This window comes from Ovis canadensis, chromosome 15, assembly GCF_042477335.2.
Source record: "Ovis canadensis isolate MfBH-ARS-UI-01 breed Bighorn chromosome 15, ARS-UI_OviCan_v2, whole genome shotgun sequence".
NCBI classification, from domain to species: Eukaryota; Metazoa; Chordata; class Mammalia; order Artiodactyla; family Bovidae; genus Ovis; species Ovis canadensis.
In genome coordinates, this window is record NC_091259.1 from 50,726,767 (window position 1) to 50,751,475 (window position 24,709).

Genomic DNA, 24,709 nt, shown 5'->3' on the forward strand with positions numbered 1-24,709 from the left:
CCAAGGATCAAACCTGGGTCTCCCGCATCGCAGGCAGATTAATGTCTGAGCCACCAGGGAAGCCTCTTAAGGTAAGTATACCTACCTCAAGTTTAGATGGGAAATAGAAAAGAATCTAGTTGTCCTGAAAAATAAACTATTTTTTATGTATTAGAAGTTTTTTTTTAATTTATATAACACACCATTGTAAATCAATTTAGTATACTTCAATTAAAAGTTTAAAAAGTAGGTAACAAAAAAAACCCTGCTGTATAGCACAAGGAACTATACTCAGGAATATAAATGTTCAAGTATCTTGGTAAGTATATCTGGATTATAATAAATGTTTTGAATTGTATGTAACTTTTAAAGTAAAGCAAAAAAAAGGTTAAAAAACTTGAAAATGTGACTGAAATTTTACACATAGTTGATAAACCAAAATATCCAACAATTTGGAAAATTATCCAATGACTGAAATAATTATGAAGTCTGTTATATATACAACATGGAAACATGTTATGACTTGAGATAAAGAACCTAGCAGTATGAGAACATGAGTTCCTTTCTGTTTTTCTTTATCATCTATATGTAAAATTACAGTAGCATACAGCTTTTTTATTTTTTATTGAGATACAGTACAATCCACTAGAGGATTTTTCCTACATTTTAGATTATTTCTTTAGGGTAGCTCCCTAAAGGTGGAATTACTAAGACAAAGAAACTTTTTTCTTAATATATGTTGGAAATGCTTTTTAAAGGGGAAAAAAAAAAACTTGGGAGTTTTTGCTTTTTATTTGAAAACTTTTATAGATCTTTAAAAAATACTCTAACCAGTATAAAACATGAAATGGACCCTATTATATAATATTTGGCAGCAATTTTGCTTAGTTGTGATAAAATACAAATAACGTAAAATTTACTGTCTTAACATATACACTTTAGTAGTGTTAATCACATTCACGTTATTGTATAGTCAGTCCTCAGGAAACAGATGATCCCATTTTGAGTAATTTAGGCAGGATATGAAGAAAGTGAAAAGAACATGAGAAAATTCATTCATTCTTTGCTATAAGAAGCTGGAGAACTTTTAAATCTTCAGAAGTAGGCAACTAGATGATCAGAATAAACTATTTCAGTGAGCCATCAATTTAGCGTTCTTTAGTTAATATTGAACACTCACCTGGAAAAACTCCATGTGCATTAAAAGTACAAAAATTCTGTATGAATTTTTATTTGAGTAAAAGTACTGAAATAAATATAAGTTGAAATATATGTCATATTGAGTGGAAAAAATTGTCCAAAAGTTAGAAATCAACAAAGCCTCTTATGTTTTACTGTATATCATTTTTTTTATTATTGGCTTTAAAAGAATAACTACAATATTAGTAGTCTTAGGAGAGTGAGACAGTGATTTCTATTTCCTTCTCAATGTTTACTCTGTTTTTTTCATTTTCACAGTGGCTTTGTTTTACTTGCATAATAAGAAACAAATGTGTATGTCTATAAACTTTAAGTTGTAGAGCTTTGGAAGCTCAATAGCATATTACCTTTTAATTGTAACATACATCTTAGGGAGATTTAGTTTACAGTTTGGGATTAGTCATGCATCATTGGTTCCTCTTTAGACTTGCAGGTTCATGGCCTTATAAGAAAGTGAAAGTGAAGTCGCTCAGTCGTGTTCAACTCTTTGCGACCCCATGAACTGTAGCTTGTCATGCTTCCCTGTCCATGGGATTTTCCAGGCAAGAGTACTGGAGTGGGTTGCCATTTCCTTCTCCAGAAGATCTTCCCGACCCAGGGATCAAACCCAGGTCTCCCACATTGTAGGCAGACACTTTACTGTCTGAGCCACCAGGGAAGTCCTCATGGCCTTATAAGTGGCTTCTATTTGGTGCTATAAGCTCCATCAGATAGATTCCAGTCTACAAGTAGCCTCTTCAAGTTTCAGAGTGAGAAGTCAAGTCAAACCACTAGACCTTACTGAATATCTCTTTCCAGCAATATTGACGCATTAGCCACACAAGATTGAGCTTCTTGACCCATTGCAGCCCCTGCAGGCTCCTTGGCCTCAACTGACTATGTATTATTAAGCATTACCCTGTTGAGAACATTGCTCTTTTACCTATTAACACTTCATCTGCTTAATTCTCTGCATCTTCATCCACAGAACTTCAAGTTAGAATTTGCTTTAAATTGTGAGTTTGTTCCTGTTGAATATCATGACATCCGACAAGTGAAAGCCAGTTTCAAAAAGCTGATGAGGGCTTGTGTTCCAAGTGCCATCCCTACTGACTCAGAAGTGACCTTCCTAAGAGCGCTGGGAGACTCTGAGTGGTTCCCACAGGTAATATTTGGAGCAGCTTGTCTTCTAACTCAAGGAAAGAGAGTCCCAAGGGGATATACAAAATTGATATTTGAGGAAAAGAATATTGTATTCCCCACTACCTGACACACTCTCCCCTTCTTGTGTGTCCTCTATAAAGGCCTTTCAGTTCCAGGGCACCACTTGATGTAGGAGGTGCAGGGGTGGAATTCTTCATCCTTGGGTTTTTCTCTGTTACTGAAATTTGGTCTCCATAGGATGCTAAGAAAGATTATTGTTTTTAGGTGAAAACTTTTTGATACGTAACAAATTTAATTAACATGTATTTATAAGGCTTCTGGTCTGTCATTAGCAGAGTGATAATCCAGGACAGAACGTGACTTGTATGTGGCTCCAAGGGCCTTTTCCTCTTACTTTCTCACTTTCTTTTTGTCTCTACCCATTCCATCTCTCTGGATTTTGGATTCATCCCCAAACCAGCCCACCAAAGGCACATTGGATGCCCTGAAGCCTTCTTAAGGTTTAGGAAAAAACCATTTATCCTTCCTTCAGCTAAGTCAGTCTTGTGATGTTTTCAACTGAGCTCCTATCGAGAAATTAAGGAAATAGGTATGCCAGCACGTAACCCACATGTCTTCCAAACCACAGAAAGAACGGTATTTATGACATGCATGTTTCAGACACTGATGCAGACATTTGGCCAAGAGCCTCTCTACAGTACAACCGTGTCTTTAGGCCCCTCGTGCTTGTTCATTATTCCTTCTTCCCCTGACAGGAGTGCACAGCCCCTCCCTCCCCTGTCTACATCAACCTCCAAGTCTCCAACTCTTTTTTTTTCCCCCTTTCTCGCTTGAGGAGGAAAATGGATTGTTTCCCACAGTACATGGGACTAAAAAGGGGGAGAAAAAAGCCAGGAAATGATGTAAGAACCCAGGGCAGTGACTATTCTCAAGGTACTTAAACTCTAGGAAGACAGCCACATACATACTTAGCTATAAATCTGTATGAGGCTGTGTTAATTACTGTCAAGGCAATTCAGGATACTTTGAAGTAGCCATGGAAGCTGAGCAATCCTTCTGTCCCTTCTGTTTTAGCTGTGAGCCCCAGCCCCAAAATGTTCCCACCACTCAACCTATCCATCTGTTTCTGCTATTCTGCATTCTGCTCCTTACTTCATAGTGGATCCATATCAGAAATTAGTGACTAAAAACAATGGAAAACACTGTCCCACTGGAATATTGGCAATTTAAAAGTTAACTTAGAGAAAATGCTAACTAAGCCCAAGAGAATTCAGGCTTGGTAATAGTTGTGTTATAGGAACTTTTGGGTGAGGAGCTTCCCATTCCTGGAGGGGACACCTGCCTTTTTCCTGTTTTTAAAATAGCCTAACTCTTTAAAATATGTTGGTGGGGGTGTTTAAATTCCAAGTTGGATTCATTCTACAAATTATGTCAAGTAAGGCTTAAAAAATTTTTTTTAAATCAGAATGTTACACATTTAGTTTTGAGATCTATATGCTCTGCTCACAACCTAATTGTTCATTAGGGACTTTGAGTCAGTTGGCTTGCCTCAAAAAGCTGAGCACAAATGCAAGTTTTCTTCTCATTTAATACACAGTACAAATACTTAAGTGTACAATTCACATTTGATAGAAGCAGTATCTTTTATAATTTCTCTAGGGAGATGAATTTTATATATATTTTGTAATATTTTTCTTTCTCCTATATTTTCTCTAGTATGAGAGGTTTTTAAAATTTAAAAAGTGTATAGTTCAGTTAAAATGAAAATGAAAAATACTTTTTAGTATATTTACAAAGTTGTGCAGCCCTCTGAGATAAAACATACTACATCATATAAGAAACTTAAATCCAATAACTGTATTGCAAGGGCCACTTAAAACTGTCTTTGCCACTCCATAGAATTATAATAGCTTTTCGGCTTTGAAGGGAATCATGAGCTCAATTTACTTCAATAAGTATCACTTGAACACATTGTTTTAAATTGTGTCATTGTTTAATCTTGATTTTGATGAAGAGTTTTAATTGTTTATAATTTATATGATTCTTTGTTGTTGAAATATTTTATCCCTAACTTGTTTGATTATCTAAGGTTGATAGCAAGAGTGTCTGTTCTCGGTGCTCAGAAAGCACTTGGTCTAAATGTGGCCTCTGTTCCTTTTTCGTAGCTTCATAGGATATTGCAGCTGGCTGTGGTTGTTTCAGAAGTACTTGAGAATGGTTCCTCAGTTTTGGTGTGTTTGGAAGAAGGCTGGGACATCACTGCACAAGTAAATTATTAAACCATATTCTCTGATAGTTTTATATTTGTATTTCAATTGAATTATTTTAAAATTCTGCAGGTGAATCTTTTGTATGACGACTAATGTGTTTATGAACACAGAATGTACTCTGTTAAACACCACCTGGTATCCATCAAAAAGCTCTGTGCCAGGAGTTCCTAGGCCCTCCACAGCCTGAGCATTCTGACTCAGGTCATCAGGCTCCACAGAGCATCACCACAGATGTACCGTGCAAGCATGACCAGCAACGTAGGACACAGGCCATCTTTCCTATGTTTTCTCAGTTCTTTCTCTGGTTCTGTTAGCCCCTTCTTTACTCACCCCAAAGTATGAGTATAATCTACAGGAAAACATTAGTCTACATCTCCCAGGAGATGTGGGTTTGAACTGATCCTCTGACCTTATTGATTAACCTAGGAGAAAGCCACAGTCAGCAAACTGGCCAGACAAGGATTAAATTCTTAATTCTCTGTAGAAAAATGTAACCAAAATGAATTTGAGTCTTACTTTTTAATGGAAAGCTTGTAGAATTAATACAGTTAGTTGTCCTGGACAGGTTAGTGAACAAATTTGCCATCCAGATAACTTTGCTTGTAGAGTAGCCATCATCAAAATGAAGTGCTTTGTCTTAGCAGTAGGAATTTTTTGGGACTGCAAGTAATGAAGTATCCAACCTGCTTGTGCCCTAGGTGACCTCCCTGGTTCAGTTACTCAGTGACCCCTTTTATAGGACACTTGAAGGCTTCCGGATGCTGGTCGAGAAAGAGTGGCTCTCATTTGGTCATAAATTCAGTCAGCGGAGCAGCTTGACCCTCAGCTGTCAGGGCAGTGGTTTCACTCCCGTCTTCCTACAGTTCTTAGATTGCGTCCACCAGGTAAGTAGAGCCAGTTTAAATCGACTAGACATGAAAAAAAGAACAGAACTAGCATTTATTGAGTATTGCATTGCTGTGCCAGGTATCTTTGTGCCACAACTCTGATGGACTCAGCCATAGACTTGATGAAATCTCAGCGGTAGATGTCTGGGAATGGAAAAGAAAAAGAACTAGTTGATTTCTTTTTTAGTTTTTGTTTGTTTATTTATGGCTGTGCTGGTTTTTCATTGCTGCACAGGCTTTCTCTGGTTGCGGCGAGCGGCCTTCTCGTTACAGTGGCTTCTCGTGTTGCAAGCCTGTGCTCTAGAGTGCTGGGGCCTCAGCAGCTGCAGCACACAGGCTTCATTACCCTGAAGCATGTGGAATCTCCCCAGACCAGGGATCAAACCCACGTCCCGTTCATTGGCAGGCAAATTCTTAATCACTGAACTGCCAGTGAAGTTCAAACTAGTTGGTTTCTGAACTTAAGACAGCTGAGCTGGTTGTTGAGCTTGATCCCAAGTGAAGGGGTTATTCTTGTTTAGTCACTAAGTCATGTCCTACTCTTTTGCAACCCCATAGACTATGGCCTTCCAGGCTCCTCCATCCATGGGATTTCCCAGGCAAGAATACTGGAGTGGTTTGCCAATTTCTTCTCCAGAGGATTTCCCAACCTGGGGATCAAACCCGCATCTCCTGCATGGCAGACAGGTTCTTTACCACTGAGCCACCAGGGAAGCCCCAAGTGAAGGGGTCAGTACCAAGAAGAGGAACAAACTTGGGCTTATTCTCTAAGAAGATTTGTTCTAGTGTAGAATAGCAAAAATCTCTAGGTGATGGTGGGGCTTGAAATCCTACACGTGGTCTTCCCAGTTGGGGAAAACCCTACCTTGTGCCTGAGAATTTAGGAGAGGTAGAAAGAATTAGGGCCTGACCAGGCAAGCCTCTGAGGTTGAATACAATGGCTCAGTTCTACTGGGTGACATAATCAGGACTAATCAAAGAGCCAGATAGAAACAGAGGTATGTAATGCAGTCAGATCCAGTGGGAACAGGAGATGTGAATGTTCTGGGCTCCCTCCTACCTTCATCTCAGGCCTTGGTCAGGATTGGGCTTGAGAACTGGATGGCACTGAGTCTGCAAGTTGAAGGTATTGGCACCAGTGGCTAAACTGGCCTGGAAAGAACAAGGTTCGTGCTTTCAGCTGTGTTTCATCAACAATGAATGGGTTCTGACATGTCACACATATTTGTCAGAATGATGAATCTCTTTGAAATTGAAATACCTTGGCCTCAAATATCTATTGAAAGGAAAAGTAAAAATATTTTTAGGAACCAGTTTTGGAACTCAGTCATCTTATGTATGGTTGTGTTTTGATTTGTATCCTATTAATCACTTCATCAGCTTTATCAATTCACTTTATGTATTTAAAAAGTATTTAAAGTATATAATTCAGTAGTTTTTAGTATGTTCATAGAGTTGTACAACTACCACAAGCAATTTCAGATTGTTTTATCACCTGATAAACAAACTCCATACACGTTAGCAGTGACTTGTACACCACCCCCGCCTGGATGCCATTCCCAACATACACACACACTGGAGGTTATGTTTTTGATTGCTCCACAGCTTTTTAAAGACCTACTGAATAATTTTAATTGATTTGAGCAGCATCTGGAGAAGCTGGCCGCAAGGTTGAGCTTATGCTTTTAAACTCTTTGTAGCAAATGATATATTTGCTTCCTGTTGGAATATTAGCCTTTTGATTCAGATTCCTTTCAGCAAATAGATGAGGGAGAAGCGTGAAGCCCATTGTCTGTGAAACAAAAAACTTAACTGAGACCAAAGGAGATGTGCAGGCATCTCTTCTCACTGCTGGACAGGTGAAGGCATACCCGTTCTTCATGGAGCACTTATCTCACACTTACTATGCTAACCGAGTGCGCCAGGCTATTTCTTGCCTCCCTGTCTGCCTCCCACCCTTGCAGTCATTGCTAATACTTCTTGACCACTTACTGTTAATGCCAGGCACTGTTCTCAGCACTACATTTCATGATTCTTTCTAGGTAATCTTTGAACCTTTTCCAGGCCTCTTCGTTTGTATTCTAATGAACCATCTACAGACTTCCTTGATAGCATCTATACACTAGGAGCTATCAATAAATGTCTGTCGCCTTCTACTTAGACTGAGAATTCTTGGGAGCAGGGTCTGTGTCATAATTAGTCTTCATATCCCTAATATCTAATTATAATTTCAGTCTCTGGAGTCTAGTATACCCCCAGTAAATACGTACAACAAATGAATACATGTAAATTTGAATGACCACCTGGTTCAGCCTTATTCAGGCTCTTGTTACCCTTCATTAGGACCATCTCGGATATCCAAAGTACAATTGCTAGTAAAATCTTCTGAATGCTCAGATATGATGCTTTTATCCTCTTTTACAAAAATCTTTAAAGCAGACAAACTTTCAGTGGCTCTGTGTCATAAAGAATTACTCACATCCAACTTGAATATAATACTGTCAAAAATCACTTGAAAGGTTTTTAAGTCTCCTCACTGGATGTCTGTGTTGTCTCAATAAGTACACTCAATCAGTTTTACCCCTCCATTGAAATAATATCACTGTTTGTTCAGTTAAATACTAGATAAAGCAACTGACTTTTAATGTCTTTGGCATATAAAAATGTGTATCTTTAACAAAGTCACAGTCTTCATAATGTGGTGTTCACACTTAAAGAACATGTAGGGATTAAAAAGCACAATAGAAAAGAATCAATAAAACCAAGAGTTGGTTCTTTGAAAGGGTAAACAAAATCAACAAACTTCTAGCCTGGCTCACCAAAAAGAAAAGAGAGAACCCCCCCCCCCAGAAAAAAAAAAAACAAAATAAATGAAAAAGGAGAAATCTCAGCTGATACCACATAAATACAAAGACCATAAGACAATACTATGAACAATTATATGCCAACAAATTTGACAAGCTAAAAAAAATGAACAACTTCTAGAAACGTTGTTTTTAGTCACTAAGTCTTGTCTGACTCACAGGCTTCCCTGTCCATGGGGTTTCCCAAGCAAGAATACTGGAGTGGGTTGCCACTTCCTTCTCCAGGAGATCTTTTTGACCTAGGGATCGAACCTGTGTCTCCTGTATTGGCAGGCGAATTCTTTACCATAGACCCACCAGGGAAGCCCTCTAGAAGCATAAAACTCACCAAAATTGAATCAAAAAGAAATAGATAATTTGAACAGAATGATCACTAGAAGTGAAAGACCTGTAATTAAAAAAAAAAAAACTCCCTACAAACAAAAGTCTAGGACCAGATGGCTTCACAGGTGAATTCTACCCAATATACAGAGAACTTATACTGATTCTTCTCAAACTCTTACAAAAGTTTGAAGAGGAGGGAACAGTCCCAAAGACATTATATGAAGCCACCATCAGTTACCCTGATACCAAAACCAAAGATACCACTAAAAAAGAAAATTACAGGCCAGTATCTTTGGTGAATATAGATGCAGAAATTCTCAACAAATGTTAGCAAACTGGACCCAACAACACAGGGAAAAGATGATACACCTTCATTTGAGATTCATCCCAAGTATACAAAAATGGCTCAACATATGCAAATCAGTGTGACATACCACATTAACAAAGATGATCAAAAACCACATGATCATCTCAGTAGATGCAGAGAAAACATTTGGCAAAATTCAACATCCATTCGTGATAAAAACTTTTACTGAAGTGAGTTACAGTGGACCTGTCTCAACATAATAAAAGCTATTTATGACAAACTATAGCAAATATAATACTCAACAGTGAAAAGCTAAAATCTGGAGCAAGGATGCCCACTCACACTTTTATTCAACATAGTATTGGAAATCCTAGCCACAGCAATCATACAAGAAAAATGAAAGGTATCCAAATTGAAAGGAAGAGGTAAAAATGTCACTATATGCAGATGACGTGGTACTATGTATAGAAAACACTACAGACACCATACAAAAACTACTAGATCTAATAAATTCAGCAAAGTACCAGGATACAAGACTAACATTCAGAAATTGCTTGTATTTCTTTACACTAACAATAACTATCAGAAAGGTAGTATAAAAAATAATAACTTTTAAAATTGCACCCCCCCCCAAAAAAAATGCTAGGAATTAACCAGACCAAGGAGATGAAAGACTTATACACTGAGAACTGTAAAATATTAATAAAGGAAATTTAAAGAGGCTTCACAGAAATAGATTGGAAGAATTAATATTGTTTAAATGGCAGCACTACTCACAGCAATCTACAAAATTAATACGATCCCTATCAAATTACCCATGACATTTTTCACAGAACTAGAATAAGTAGGAAGCCTAACTGTCCCAGATTTCAGATAATACTACAAAGCTACATTAATCAAAATTGTGATATTGGTACAAAAAAACAGACACATGGATAAATGGAATAGAATAGAGAGCCCAAAAATAAATCCACACACCTACCTACCGTCAGTTAATCTTTGACAAAGGAAGCAAGAATATCAAATGGGAAAAAGTCTCTTATGTGGTTCTGGGAAAGTTGGACAGCTGCATGTAAATCAGTGAAGTTATAACACACCCTTTCACCATACACAAAAATAAACTCAAAATGGCTTAAAGATTTAACCATAACACCATAAAAATACTAGAAGAGAACATTGGCAAAACATTCTCTGACATAAACTGTACCGTTGTTTTCTTAGGTCAGTCTCTCAAGTCAATAGAAATAAAAATAAACAAATGGGACCTAATCAAACTTACAAGCTTTTGCACAGCAAAGGAAACCATAAAAAAAAAAAAGAAGGCAGCCTACTGAATAGGAGAAAATATTTGCAAATGATGTGAACAATAGGATTTAATCTCCACAATGTACAAACAGCTCATATGACTCAACAACAAAAATAAACAGCCCAATGGAAAAATGGGCATAAGACCTTAATAGACATATTTCTTCAAAGAAGATATACAGATGGCCAGTAGGCACATGAAAAGATGCTCAGCATTGCAGATCATTAGAGAAATGCAAATCAAAACTGAAATGAGATACCACCTTCACCCATCACACCAGCCACCGTTAAAGTCCCCAAATAACAAATGGTGGCGAGGGTGTGGAGAAAAGGGAACTTTCCTACACTGTTGGTGGAAATGCAAGTTGGTGCAGCCACTGTGGAAACAATATCGAAGTTCATCAGAAACCTAAAAACAATTACCATATGATCAGTAATCCCACTCCTGGGCACATACCTGGACAAAACTATAATTCAAAAAAATACATGCACCCCTAAATTCATAGCAGCACTATCCACAATAGCCAGGACATGGAAACAACCTGAATATGAATGGATACAGAAGATGTGGTACCTATATGCGATGAAATACTACTCAGCCAAAGAAAATGAAATAATGCCATTTACAGCAACATGGATGCAACTAGAGATTATTATGCCAAGTATGTCAGAAAGAGAAAGACAGATACCATGGGGTGTCACTTCTATGTGAAATCTGAAATATGGCACAAATGAACTTATCTACAAGACAGAAACAGACTCACAGACATAGAAATAAAACTTGCGGTTGCCAAGGAAGGTGTGGGGAGGAAGAGGGATAGATTGGGAGTTTGGTATTGGTCAGTGCAAACTATTACATTTAGAATGAATTAATGACAATGTCCTGTCGTGTATAGCACAGGAAACTATATTCAGTCTCCCAGGATAAACCATAATGGAAAAGGGTATTTTTTTAAAATGTACTTCAATGAGAGGAATGGCAGGTAAACTCACCCATGTAGACTTTTTTTTAATAAGAATTAAACTGAACCCACGTCAAGTTTTTGGGTTTTTTGTTTGTTTGTTTGGCCATGCTACACAGCTTACAGGAATCTTAGTCCCCCGACCAGGGATTGAACCCAGGCCCTCAGCATTGACAGTGCAGAGTCCTAACCACTGAACCACCAGGGAATTCCCCCATCAAGCTTTTCTTACATAAGAATTAAACTGAGAATAGGCCATTTGTTTATAAACTTCTTTACTAAGCACTTTAAGGTATTATCCATAGGCATTTGAAAATATCCATATTTTTGTTTTCACATTTTTATCCTAAAATTAACTTAATTTTTTTTCAGTTAAAATGAAAGTTTGTAACTGTTCCTTTTTTGCAACATGTTGAAGTGATATCCTCTGATTTCACAGCATGAAATAAAGTTTAAAATAAGTAAGTTTAGGGACTTCCCTGGTGGCCCAGTGGCTAAGACTGTGCATTCACAATGCAGGTGGCCTGGGTTCTATCCCTGGTTGGGGAACTAGATCCCACATGCCACAACTAAGACCCAGTGCAGCCAAATAAATAAATATTTAAAATAAGTAAATTCAACTTCTGCTTCCACAATAAGGGATTAAGACTCTAAAGACAGCTCTCCCCCACCCCACCCACCCCCAGAGCATAATTGTAAACTCAGACATGGGGAAAGGAAACATTTCAACAAATGGTAATAGAATAACTGAATATCTGTATAGAAAACTATGAACCCCCAATTCTTACATCATTCACAGAAATTTGCCTGAAATGGATCATAGACCTAAATGGCTAAAGGAAATTTTTCAAGTAGAAAATAAATGATAAAAGAAGGAATCTTGGGATATCAGGAAGGAAAAAAACAACAAAGTAAAATATGAGTAAACACAATATACTTTTCTCTTGAGCTCCCTAAATTATTCTTGAAGCAAAAATTATAACACTATTTGATGTTCCCAATATAGGTAGAGGAAATAGTTATGGAGAAGGCAATGGCATCCCACTCCAGTGCTCTTGCCTGGAAAATCCCATGGATGGGGAGCCTGGTGGGCTGCAGTCCATGGGGTCACTAAGGGTCGGACACTGAGCGGCTTCACTTTCACTTTTCACTTTCATGCATTGGAGAAGGAAATGGCAACCCACTAAATTATTCTTGAAGCAAAAATTATAACACTATTTGATGTTCCCAATATAGGTAGAGGAAATAGTTAAGACAATTGGAAATGGAGGGGCACAAAGGGATGTGAAGGCAAGTAAGGTTTCTACACTTCACTGAAGCTGGTAAAATACAAACACTGGTTGACCATAACAATATATGTAGTGTAATATCTAGAACAACCACTAAAAAAGCTATATAAGGATATACTCTCAAAAACACTATAGATAAGTCAAAATGGAATTCTAAAAAATGTTCAAGTAATCCATATAAGGCAGGAAAAAAAAGGGAAAACTATATAGAACTGAAGACAAAATGTAAAATGACAGACTTCAGCCTTAACATATCAATAATTGCATTAAATGGAGACAGTCTAAACATAACATGACCTAACAGCATACATTTTATAAGAAACTCAGCTCAAATATGAAAGTATCATTATAGAAATTTTATTTATAATAGCCAGAAATTGCAGGGGAGAGAGGACAGAATGTCTTAAAATAGGTAAATGGCTAAAAGACTGTGGTATATCCACACCACAGAATACTGCTCAGCAATAAAAAGGGGAGAGCTGCTGATAACAGGCAACAATTTGAATGGATCTCAAGAGCGTGATGCTGAGTAAGCAGTCTCAAATGGTCACACACTATGATTCCATTAGCATAACATTTTCAAAAATGACGAAATTATAGCGATAAGACCATTAATTATTGATAATTAATATCAATTATTATTAATACCCAATTATTATTAGGTTTGGAGATAGTGGGGAAAGGAGAATAGGTATGACTATAAAAGGGTATCATGAAAAACCATTATCCATCAGCTGGTGAACAGATGAACCAAGTCTGGTATATGCTCACAGTGGAATATTAATCAGCAAGCAAAGGCAATGAAATAATACATACAACATGGACGTGTCAAAAGCATGATCCATGAAAAAAGAGAAATCTCGTCACAAGGAGAGAGATTTTCTTCTCATTTTATCTGTATGAGATGGTAGATGTTAGCTAAACACACTGTAGTAATCATTTTATGATATATGTAATTCAGACAACCATGCTATATGCCTAAAACCTTTACAGTGATGTATACCAACTATTTCTCATTAAAACCAGGGAGAAAAATAGGTTAAAAAGACTACAGACTACACACTATATGCTTATAGGATATCCTACAAAAGGCAAAATAGTGGTAGAAAAATAGATCGGTGGTTGCCTGGAACCGGTGGTCAGGGCAGGGAGTCAACTCCGAAAGGGCATGAGCAAACGTCATAGGATGAGGGAACTATTCTGCATCCTCATTGTGGTGGCGGTTACACCACCACAATTACACAAACGTGTGACCAAAACGAGTCAACCTGTATGCTTAAAATAGGAGCATTTTAGTATATTTAAATTGTACTTCAATGAACCTGAAAAAAAAAATATTTTAAATAGTAACTCCAACCTGTCAGTAAACTGGAGTTCTAAAAAAAGACAACTGCTCTCTAGTTTCTCTAAAGAAAAACTTGCCGGTGTGATACCCAGAGGGCACTTATAAACCTGGCTGCCTGCTTTCTGGAAGCTCAGCAAGAAATAGGTCCAGGAAAATCCCAGTGAAGTATGCAGGTTTTTACTTTTTCCATACATTGTCAGTCTCATCATTAACGTACTTGTTCACAGGTGTCCCCAAGTCCAGAACTTACCAAGTTTGGTTTCTCAAAACAACAAACCTCTAGTCTTTTGCCTGCAAGAAGGTAGTCACATGACTTCATGGGGTAGGAAAGGACCCTGGAAGTCTTAGCACTGCCTCTAGACTTGCAACTGTTCTCATTTTTAGCCCCTATTTTACCCCTTTATGGGCTTTCCTGGTGGCTCAGACAGTAAGAATCTGCCTGCAATGCAGGAGACCCAGGTTCAATCCCTGGATCAGGAAGATCTGGAGAAGGGAATGACAAACCCGCTCCAGTATTCTTGCCTGGAGAATTCTGTGGAAAAAGGAGCCTCGTGGGCTACAATCCATGGGGTAGCAAAGAGTCTGACACGACTGAGCGACCCCATAAAGGGTGTAACACTTACCCTTTATAGCACTTGGGCTTCTAAGACTTTTGGGGTTTACAGAGCAAACTCTTCCTTTTCAAATCATTTTCACCCTACAGGCATCCTAGTATAGCTTCTTATCTTCTGTCATTTTCTGGTATTCTTACATTTTCCATCTTTCAGAATTTTCTTACTCTTCTCCTGTCTCCTGCTCCCTTTCTCCCCACCTCCTTTTCGACTTTGTACCTTTTAAAAATCCCTTTTCTTTACTTGAGGGAGAGTTGCTAGGGGTTGTGTTTGTGTGGCTGAACTTGGCTTCAGTTAAACGCACTATTAAAGGTGTTAAACACCCACATTCAATTTGCAGAGCTCTGCATAACTAAATATTCGCGTCAGCAAAGGAATCCACTCACAGGCAGAGTCATGGAATATTCTCATATAAGACACACTGTCCTCACAGATGGGAATATCATTGTGTCCCAAGTATAATAATAATTACTTGAAATGTAATGCTTATATTTTATTGTTGGGTTGGGTGAGTTGAACGGAAGCATGAGTAGTCTAGAATGTTGGAAAGTAACCTGTGTTCTACAAGTACCTCTTTAGTGGTGTAACCAAAAACAATTCAGCGTAAACTAAAATGAAGTATGAATTACATTTCTGTTACCTTTAGAATTCATTACAATAGATGCTTAAACTGTGTATTGTTAAGTTAGATAAAGGAACTTGGGGCATATGTTTAATTTTTGGAACTTTCTTATTTTAAACGAGTTAAAATGTAAATATTCTGTATAAAGCAGTTAGTTCTGAAATTGAAAACAAAAGTTGACTTTTAATGAAAGCTCAATTAGTTGCAGGTGAGTGCTTCACAGGATCCAAAGACCCTTTAGTATGATTTCAAATCTGGTTGTACCATGTTAAAAAAAAAAAATTAAAATATAAATTTTTAAAAATTTGTCTGAACCCTTCAGCTTAGTACCCTAATAATTACCTGAGTGCAGGCAAGTCATGGCAAAGTGAGTATATGACATTAATTGCAGTATTTAAAGAATGTTTGGCTGTGATAGTTTTGGTGAAGTAGATTATTTTGTGCTGAAAGGGATTATATATTTATTCAAAAACAGGAGACTATAGTTAACAGACAATGCTTTTGATTCTTGCTGACTTAATTATACGGTAGTGTTTCCTCATCTCTTACGTACTGGTTTTAGGTATTAGAAAATGCCTTTTTGGAATACCTTTCAAGTGAACACTAATGCTCTACATGACTCTCCTCTGGCAGACAGTTCGAATTAGTGCTGTCCTCAGTCTCTCAGGAGCACGAAACGGAGCGAGGCCCAAGAACATTTTAAAAAATAAATGCAAAATTATGCTGCAGCAAGTGAAACTTTCCCAGGTGGAATGTGTTCACTGCTTATTAACCATTTCTAACACACTGAATGCCAAAAGGCAATCCATGGAAGTATGCTTAGACTTGCCCATTAGTACTAATAGAGTTACAAAGAAAACAGATGAAGCACTGATCTTAAATTAGAACTGCCTCATCATATAAAAAGCCATTGTTTACGCCAGTATATCCAGGTGTCAGATGAATTATAAACGCTGGATCACTGTTTCATAATAGCAACATCTGGCAGATTTTTTTGTTGCTCCCAAAAGAAATTGGCTTAGCTCTGATGATATCATTACAGGATGCTTCCTTTTCTTAAAATAGTTGAACCAAACTTAGAAGGAAAATACATCCAAAAAATGTGTTTTAATTACCTAAACTTTCTTTCTAAAAGTAAGGGGGAAACATACATATAATATGAATTTGAAAGCATGGCATGTAGGAAAGCATCTCCTTTACTCCAGCATTAGATTAAATCTTTGAGTGCATCTTAGGACTTTCTCATTATTTCCTACTTGGAACAAAACAAGTAACAGTTATAACTTTGCCTTTGAAGTTTGTTCAGTTTGTAAATTGACTCACTCTGGTCTGACTTCGTGATAGGAATTCTCCTCACAGTTATCACATGCCAGCACTATGCTAGCACTATGCTAGGTCCTGTTCCAAAGAGAAAAGCTATTTGCCTTTTAGAGATGTGAGCTTTCCCTGTGAGTACATATTTGAGCAGCTAAGCTGCCCCCTCACATAGGTCAGTTACTCTAAAATGTATCCATGAATGTTGGCAAAATAACTGCATTTAATGGATTCATGGTATATTCAAGAGTTTCTGGTGTCTGCCTGCTTCCCAGTCAACTGAAAACTGGCAAAACTGGCATACTCTAAACTATTTTATAACAAAGCAATTGCACCTTAAAAGCTTTTAATGTTTGAGCCCATAAAGTACGTTTGAGTTTGCATATTAGTCTCATTTACTAATTTTTTATCTTTAACAAATTATTTAACCTCTTTGTACTTCAGTTTCTTTATATATATATATATATCTCAGAAGGATTAAAAATCTTATGTGAAATGATTGGCACAGAAGGTACACAGTTAATGTTTGTTAAATCTTAATGTGTGAAATAACAAAAACTAGTATTAGCTACCTGGTTTTTCTAGGGTGTGTCTGCTGCTGCTGCTAAGTCGCTTCAGTCATGTCCGACTCTGTGCAACCCCATAGGCAGGATGTGTCTTGTATACTCATAATTTTTAAAATGTTGATACCATTAAATACAGGTTCTCTTGTAGCTTAATATTTGTAATTCCTGAAATAAAATCCAATTTTAACTTATTATATTTTATTCCCAAAATGTTGATTTTTCCTGGGATTTGAGTCATAGCTTGTTTTTATGAGTCTTTAAATTTTACAAAGTACTTAATGGCATATGGGCAAAAAGTAAAACCCTATAAACTCATATTTCTCCAGATTCCATTTCATATTTTCTTATAAATAAGTGAAATTGGAAGGTTTTAGTACTTAATGGAAAATAAAACCAAAAATACCTCAAACAGGTTAGTCCTAACATTTTAAATCTGTATTTTTTTTGCTCTTTATCAAGATAAATACAAAGTTGTTTTGAACAGAATCCAGATGATGATTGAAAGGGGCCTAAAACTTTTCATCAGCATATTTGGGGAAATGCTCACATAGAATTAATTTATAGGCTGAGATGCCTATCATTCCCAGTTCTGCATAATACAGTACAGCTAAGTTTATTTGAAGCAGACTTGCCTTTAGGCAAGTTATAGCCAACAATAAAGAAAACTAATGAAACCAAAAGCTTTTCTTTGAAAAAATCAGTAAAATTAATAAACCTCTAGCCAGACTGAAAGGAAAAAAAAAAACACAAATTACCAGTATTAGAAATGAAGAAGATGACATCCCTACTGATTCTACAGATAGTAAACGGAGCATAAGGGAATATTGTGAACAATTTTGCATCAGTAAAATAAAAAATTTAGTTCCAATGGACAATTTCTTTGAAAGACACAAACTATCGCACTCACTCGAGAAAAGATATATAACCTGAATAGGCCTGTATCTAGTAAAGAAATTGAAATTGTAGTCAAAACCTTTCCACGTAGAAAGGTAGCTTCAGGCCTCAGTGGCTTAACTGGCAAATTCTACCAAGTATTTAAGGAAGTGAAAGTCCCTCTGTCATGTCCTACTCTTTACGACCCCATGGACTATACAGTCCATGGAACTCTCCAGTCCAGAATACTGGAGTAGGTAGCCTTTCCCTTCTCCAGGGGATCTTCCCAACCCAGGGGTCGAACCCAGGTCCTCCTGGATTGTGGACGGATTCTTTATCAGCTGAGCCACAAGGGAAGCCAAGAATACTGGAGTGGGTAGCCTATTCTTTCTCCAGTGGATCCTTCCAACTGGGAATTGAACCGGGGTCTCCTGCATTGAAGGCAGATTCTTTACCAACTGAGCTAACAGAGAAGCCCAGGGAAGAAATAATAGCAATTCTACAAAAACTCTTCCAGAAAATTTAAGCAAAAAGCCAGTCAGTGTATGAAGCCAGCATTACCTTGATCTGACAAAGAAAAAGGGAAGCTATAGATCAGTATCTCTGATGGTCATAGATTCAAATTTTCTAAACAGAATTTCAGCAAATTAAATTCAACAATATATTTTAAAAGTGATATACCACGGTCAAATGGGGTTTGTTCTAGGAATGCAGTCAGTTTCGCACTTGAAATCAATTAGTGTAACTCACCATGTTAAGGAACTAGGACTCCCCTAGTGGTCCAGTGATTAAGAATCTGCCTGCTAGTGCAGGGGACACAAGTTCAATCTCTGGTCTGGGAAGATCCCACATGCCAAAGGGCAACTAAGCCAGTGCACACAACTCCTGAACCCATGTAGAGTCTGAGTGCCACAGCTACTAAAATCTGCAAGCCTAGAGCCCATGCTCTACAACGAGAGAAGCCACCACAATGAGAAGCCTGCATACTGCAACAAGAGTAGCCCCCACTCACCGCAACTAGAGAAAGCCTGTGCACAGCAACGAAGACCCAGTGCAGCTAAAACACATGTTAAGGGACTAAAAAAAAAAAAGCCCATACAGTCATTTCAGTAGATGCAGAGAAAAAACTTCTGACAAAATATAAAATCCCTTCCTTGTGAAAATTCTCAGAAATTCTCTTAAACTATAAACAGTATCAAAACCAAAAAAACCTACAGCTAATATCATACTTAATAATGAAAGATTGAATGCTTTCCCCCTAAGATGAGGAACAAGATGTGAGTGCCTGCTTCACCACCTCTATTCAACATTGTACTAAACTTAATAGCCATACAATAAGGCAAGAAAATAATAATAAAGACACCCACGTTGGAAAGGAAGAAGTAAAACTAGCTTTGTTCGCAAACAACATGATTATCTATGGACTCTAACCCCCCAAAAAGAAAAAAGATCCTAAAATAAATGAGTTTAGCAAAGCTGCAGAATACATGCTCAATATACAAAAGTCAATGCTAGCAATAAACCATAGGAAAATTGAAATTTAAAAATATTACTATTTACAACAGTATCAAAAAAAATGGAAGAAATCTAGCAAAATACATTAAAGACCTAGACACAAACTATAAAATATTACTAAGAGAAAATATTTACGAAATAAATCAAGAAATACCTGTTGTTCGTGGATCAGAAAACTCGATGTTAAAATATCAGTTTCCCCAAATTAAAGATTCATTGTAATCATAATGAAACTCCTAGGAGGCCACTTTGTAGAAACTGGCAAACTTAATTCAATTAAATCCATATGGAAAGGCAAAGGATCTAGAATAGCCAAAACAACTTTGAAAAAGAACAAAATTGGGGGACTAACATTATCTGATTTTATTATAATGCTGTAGTAATCAAAACAGGATGATAATTGGTATAAAGATAGACAAATAGATCAATGTAACAGAATACAGTCCAGAAATAATTCCATATATTTATGGTATATGGACAACTGATTTTTTTACAAAGATGCAAAACTAATAGGTAAATATGATATCACTTATTTGTGGAATCAAAAATATGATAACAATAACATACTCACAAAACAGAAACAGATTCACAGACATAGAAAAAAAAAAATCATGATTACCAGAGGGGAAAGGGGGTAGGGTAGGGATAAGTTAGGAGTTTGGGATTAGCAAACTACTATATATAAAATAGTTAAGTGGAAATGCAAACTAGTACAGCCACTATGGAGAACAGTGTGGAGATTCCTTAAAAAATTGCAAATAGAACTGCCTTATGACCCAGCAATCCCACTGCTGGGCATACACACTGAGGAAACCAGAATTGAAAGAGACACATGTACCCCAATGTTCATCGCAGCACTGTTTATAATAGCCAGGACATGGAAACAACCTAGATGTCCATCAGCAGATGAATGGATAAGAAAGCTGTGGTACATATACACAATGGAGTATTACTCAGCCGTTAAAAACAATACATTTGAATCAGTTCTGATGAGATGAGATGGATGAAACTGGAGCCAATTATACAGAGTGAAGTAAGCCAGAAAGAAAAACACCAATACAGTATACTAACACATATATATGGAATTTAGAAAGATGGCAATGACGACCCTGTATGCAAGACAGCAAAAAAGACACAGATGTGTATAGCGGACTTTTGGACTCAGAGGGAAAGGGAGAGGGTGGGATGATTTGGGAGAATGGCATTGAACCATGTATACTATCATGTAAGAATCGAATCGCCAGTCTATGTCCGATGCAGGATACAGCATGCTTGGGGCTGGTGCACGAGGATGACCCAGAGAGATGTTATGGGGAGGGAGGTGGGAGGGGGGGTTCATGTTTGGGAACGCATGTACACCCGTGGTGGATTCATGTCAATGTATGGCAAAACCAATACAGTATTGTAAAGTAAAATAAAGTAAAAATAAAAATTAAAATATATATATATATACAAAAAAAAGAAAAAAGAAAAGGTGTTAGCTTAAAAAAAAAAATAGTTAAGCCACAAGGTCCCACTGTATAGCACAGGGAACTATATTCAATGTCTTATAATAAACCATAATGGAAAAGGATATGAAAGAGAATATATGTGTGTGTGTATAAATATATATATATGATGTATGTGTATGTGAAAGTCACTCAGTCATGTCCGACTCTTTGTGACCCCATGGACTATACAGTCTTTGGAATTCTCCAGGCCAGAATACTGGAGTGGGTAGCCTTTCCCTTCTCCAGGGGATCTTCCCAACCCAGGGATGGAACCCTGGTTTCCAGCATTGCAGGCAGCTTCTTTACCAGCTGAGCCACCAGAGAAGTCCATACATATACATATATACACACACATACATATATGTGTGTGTATATATATATAAGTAATCACTTCACCATGCACCAGAAATCAGTGCAACACTGTAAATCGGCTACACTTCAACAAAAATTTTAAATAAAAAAGGTCTAAAAAATAGGTAGAAAAGAGTCTTTTCAACAAATGGTATCAGACAATTGGATTTCCAGATGCAAAATAATTATTTTTGACCCATACCTTGCATCAATATAAAAATTAATTCCAAAGGGGTCATAATACTCTACCTCTAGAAGAAAACATAGGAAGAAATCCTTGTGATCTTGGGTTATGAGGCAAGGATATCTTAGATTCAACACCAAAAGCATCATCCATAAAAGAAAAAAATAAATTAGATAAATTTAATTTAAAAAATAAATTAGATAAATTCAGTCAGTTCAGTTCAGTCGCTCAGTCGTGTCCTACTCTTTTCAACCCCATGAATTGCAGCACACTAGGCCTCCCTTAGATAAATTAGACTTTGTCAAAGTTAAAAACTTTTGTTTTTCAAAATCACTGTTAAAAAAAATGAAAAGACAAATCACAGAGTGGGAGAAAACATTTGCAAATCATGTATCTGCTAGAGGACTTATATCTAGTATATAAAAAGGATTCTCAGGAGGTGGGAGGGGGGTTCATGTTTGGGAATGCATGTAAGAATTAAAGATTTTAAAATTTAAAAAATAAAAAACTAAAAATTAAAAAAAAATAAAAATAAAAAAAAAATAAATAAAAAGGATTCTCAAAACTAAATATTTAAGAAACAACCAACCTATTTTTTTAATAGCATAACATTTATACTGACTTCAAAGATATACAGATGGAAAATTAGCAGATGAAAAGACACTTTTATCATTTGTCATTAGGAAATGCAAATTAAAATCATTGAAGTAAAGTGAAGTCGCTCAGTCGTGTCCGACTCTTTGCAACCCCGTGGACTGTAACCTACCAGGCTCCTCCATCCGTAGGATTTTCCAGGCAAGAGTACTGGAGTTGTTTGCCATTTCCTTCTCCAGGGGATCTTCCCAGCATAGGGATTGAACCCACATCTCCTTCATTGACAGGAGGATTCTTTACCACAGAGCCACCAGGGAAGGCCTATATAAAGTTCAAGTAGGTACCAATTAACCCATAGTGACAAAAAGCAAATCAGTCATTGCTTGCAGAGGAGGGTGCAGGAAACGCTGGGGAGTTATGGTTGGTAGGTTCACTGTGTTAATGGTGGTAATGGCTTCACAGGTGTATGGAGATGGTATAATGTAGCATATTGTACACTTTAAATATATGCAGCTTATTGTATGTCAGTTATACCTCATTAAAGTAAAAAAAAAAAAAAAGTGGCTAACAAACCTCTACTCTCTCACTCATTCCCTGTAATAAGTCCTGGAGGACATCTCTGGCCTTGATCCCATTTCCTCTATCACAACAATACTTAGCAGGAGGAGGAGAAGGCCTGGTGTACTGTGCCTTGTGGAGAGCACTGTGGTGGGGTACGGCAGGAGAGTCCAGGTGTCCTATTGACAAGGCGGGGGGAAGCCAATTAACAGGACAAGCTCAGTTTCTGGGATGTAGGACTAAATGGAGAGAGTATAATTTTTCTTTTTTACTAGAAGTCTAAGCATGAGATTTTTGTCTTGTATTCATAATCAGGTCTTAATTTTTCATCATAGTAAAAAGACATTTCAGAAAATTCCTGATGTGGATATCTAGGCATTAATCACTCCAGCATTCAGGTCACTTTGATTTTTTTTTTCCATCAAAGAAATTTTTACATGCTTGTTGCTTAAAACTGTTGCTACCAAGTAAAAGAACCAAGTTGTTCAGCATCTTCTCTTCCACTCCCAACAGCCCTGATAATTAACCCCAGTATGGGGACAGACCGTTTTTAACCCCAAGCAGTTAGCACCTGCAGGTGCCTTCACGGCCACACAGACACAGACACCATGGTGCCCTCAAGCGCTTAGAAAACCTGGATGTTTTCTAAGTAGCAGTTCCAGCTCGAGCAGGGCGAGTGCCAGCAGCCTTGAAGAAGTGTCTAGTCTTTCTGTCGTTAATTGTATAGTGCAGGGTTTGTGGTGAGGTCAGTCACTCAGCACAGTGGTCTGTGAGAGCATTTTTCCACTTGTAGAGGAGTTTTCCTTCTAGTCTTAGCGGCTGATCTCCCTGAGTGCCTGTAAGTTCAACTTAAGGTCATATTCATTATCATTTCCATTCTACTTTACCTCAGAAGTGGGTCGTTAAAATTATATTCCTAAGCATATTAAATATCAGAATAATCAAGAAAAGATAACAGTTATATATGCAGCAAGTGGTTTTTATGGAGAAGAATCACTGAGAGAAATGTTTTGTTATTCTGGGGCTTTGTTTAATAATTTTTTTTTTAAGTTTTTAGAATTGTCATGGACTAGGTCAGTGGAAATTGCCCTGAACTCTTCCCCTGGAAATAGTGAGCCAAGGGTCTGGCCTGTGATTATGGAGTTTTATTCCAAGGGCTCTTGGGACAAAGTTGTTCTTGGAGCTCACACCCAAGCACATTGCAGATTTCTCCCTGAAACTCTCAGATGGTAGAGAACCAAGCTCCATCCTGGACCTGTCTCCTTCTATCCCAAGAGCCACAGTCCAAGTCACCCCTTCTCCATCATGTGCACCGGGGCCCCTTGAGGTGGTGCTATGGATTCAGGAACTCAGGCTAAAGAGTTTAAGTTCTAAAACCTGGAATATGGTGCACTCCCTCACTATTTAGAGCCACACCCCAGTTGTCCTACAGAAAGCTCCCCTGTCCTGGGGAGGCCAGACGCAACAGGAAGGACGGAAGCTCAGGTCAAGAAAGCAGGTCCATCTGCAGTTTGCAACGATGCAGAAGAGTCAGACTGTTTTAATACATCTTAGCCTCCATTTTATTTTCCATTACGTATGAACTAAAATTTTAGTTCAGTGTAAAAGCCAAAAAAAAGTTAATAGAAAAAAAAACCTTTAATCATCACAGAAATCTAGGTTCCTAATCAAGTGATAAAGGTTGATAAATTGATGGTATCCAGATCATGACTTTAAACTCCCATTGATCTATTGAGTAATCAACATATTGCACATATGCCGCTCTCTTGGCTGACCAAGTGTGAGTCTACATTGCCAAATTAAACATGGAGAGGAAAGCTGGCTTTTCAGACAGCCTGCCTGCAGAGTTCATTTGAAACAGCTTTTAAGCAAATACAATTATGATTGGAACTTATCTCAACCAAGTGAAATTCTCTTGTTGGTCATGAGAGAATGAGCAGTCCAGAGGTGAGATTGCTGGGTGGACCACAGTGTCCCAAGGTCATCAGCCTATCTTCTGCCAACATAAGATGGCTCCAGAGAGTCTGCCTAAAGCACACCACAGCCCAGTGACCCTTCCAGGCTCTGCCTTGCTCCCACCCTTCCATGCCATTCCCTCATCCTTATTCCTCCCTCCAGTGACCTCGCTGAGTTACTGATGGAAAATTAAAGTTAAA

At 37.5% G+C, this 24,709-nt stretch overlaps 1 protein-coding gene and 1 long non-coding RNA gene across 5 annotated transcripts in view; one reads left to right on the forward strand and one right to left on the reverse strand.

The window, feature by feature from the left end:
• The window catches only part of SBF2 (SET binding factor 2), a 500,673-nt gene that overhangs the window by 461,508 nt on the left and 14,456 nt on the right, over positions 1–24,709 (forward strand). For all 4 annotated transcript variants that reach the window (XM_069554404.1, XM_069554405.1, XM_069554406.1 and 1 more), the window contains 3 exons: positions 2,147–2,323; positions 4,488–4,589; positions 5,291–5,476. In XM_069554404.1, the coding sequence (XP_069410505.1) occupies positions 2,147–2,323; positions 4,488–4,589; positions 5,291–5,476 (465 nt within the window). The remainder of the gene's footprint in view (positions 1–2,146; positions 2,324–4,487; positions 4,590–5,290; positions 5,477–24,709) is intronic.
• LOC138420848 (uncharacterized) lies at positions 5,097–22,316 on the reverse strand. Its single transcript, XR_011249336.1, has 3 exons — positions 22,168–22,316; positions 6,540–6,631; positions 5,097–5,623 (listed from the first exon to the last, which is right to left on the reverse strand). It is a non-coding gene; the product is annotated as an uncharacterized lncRNA (long non-coding RNA).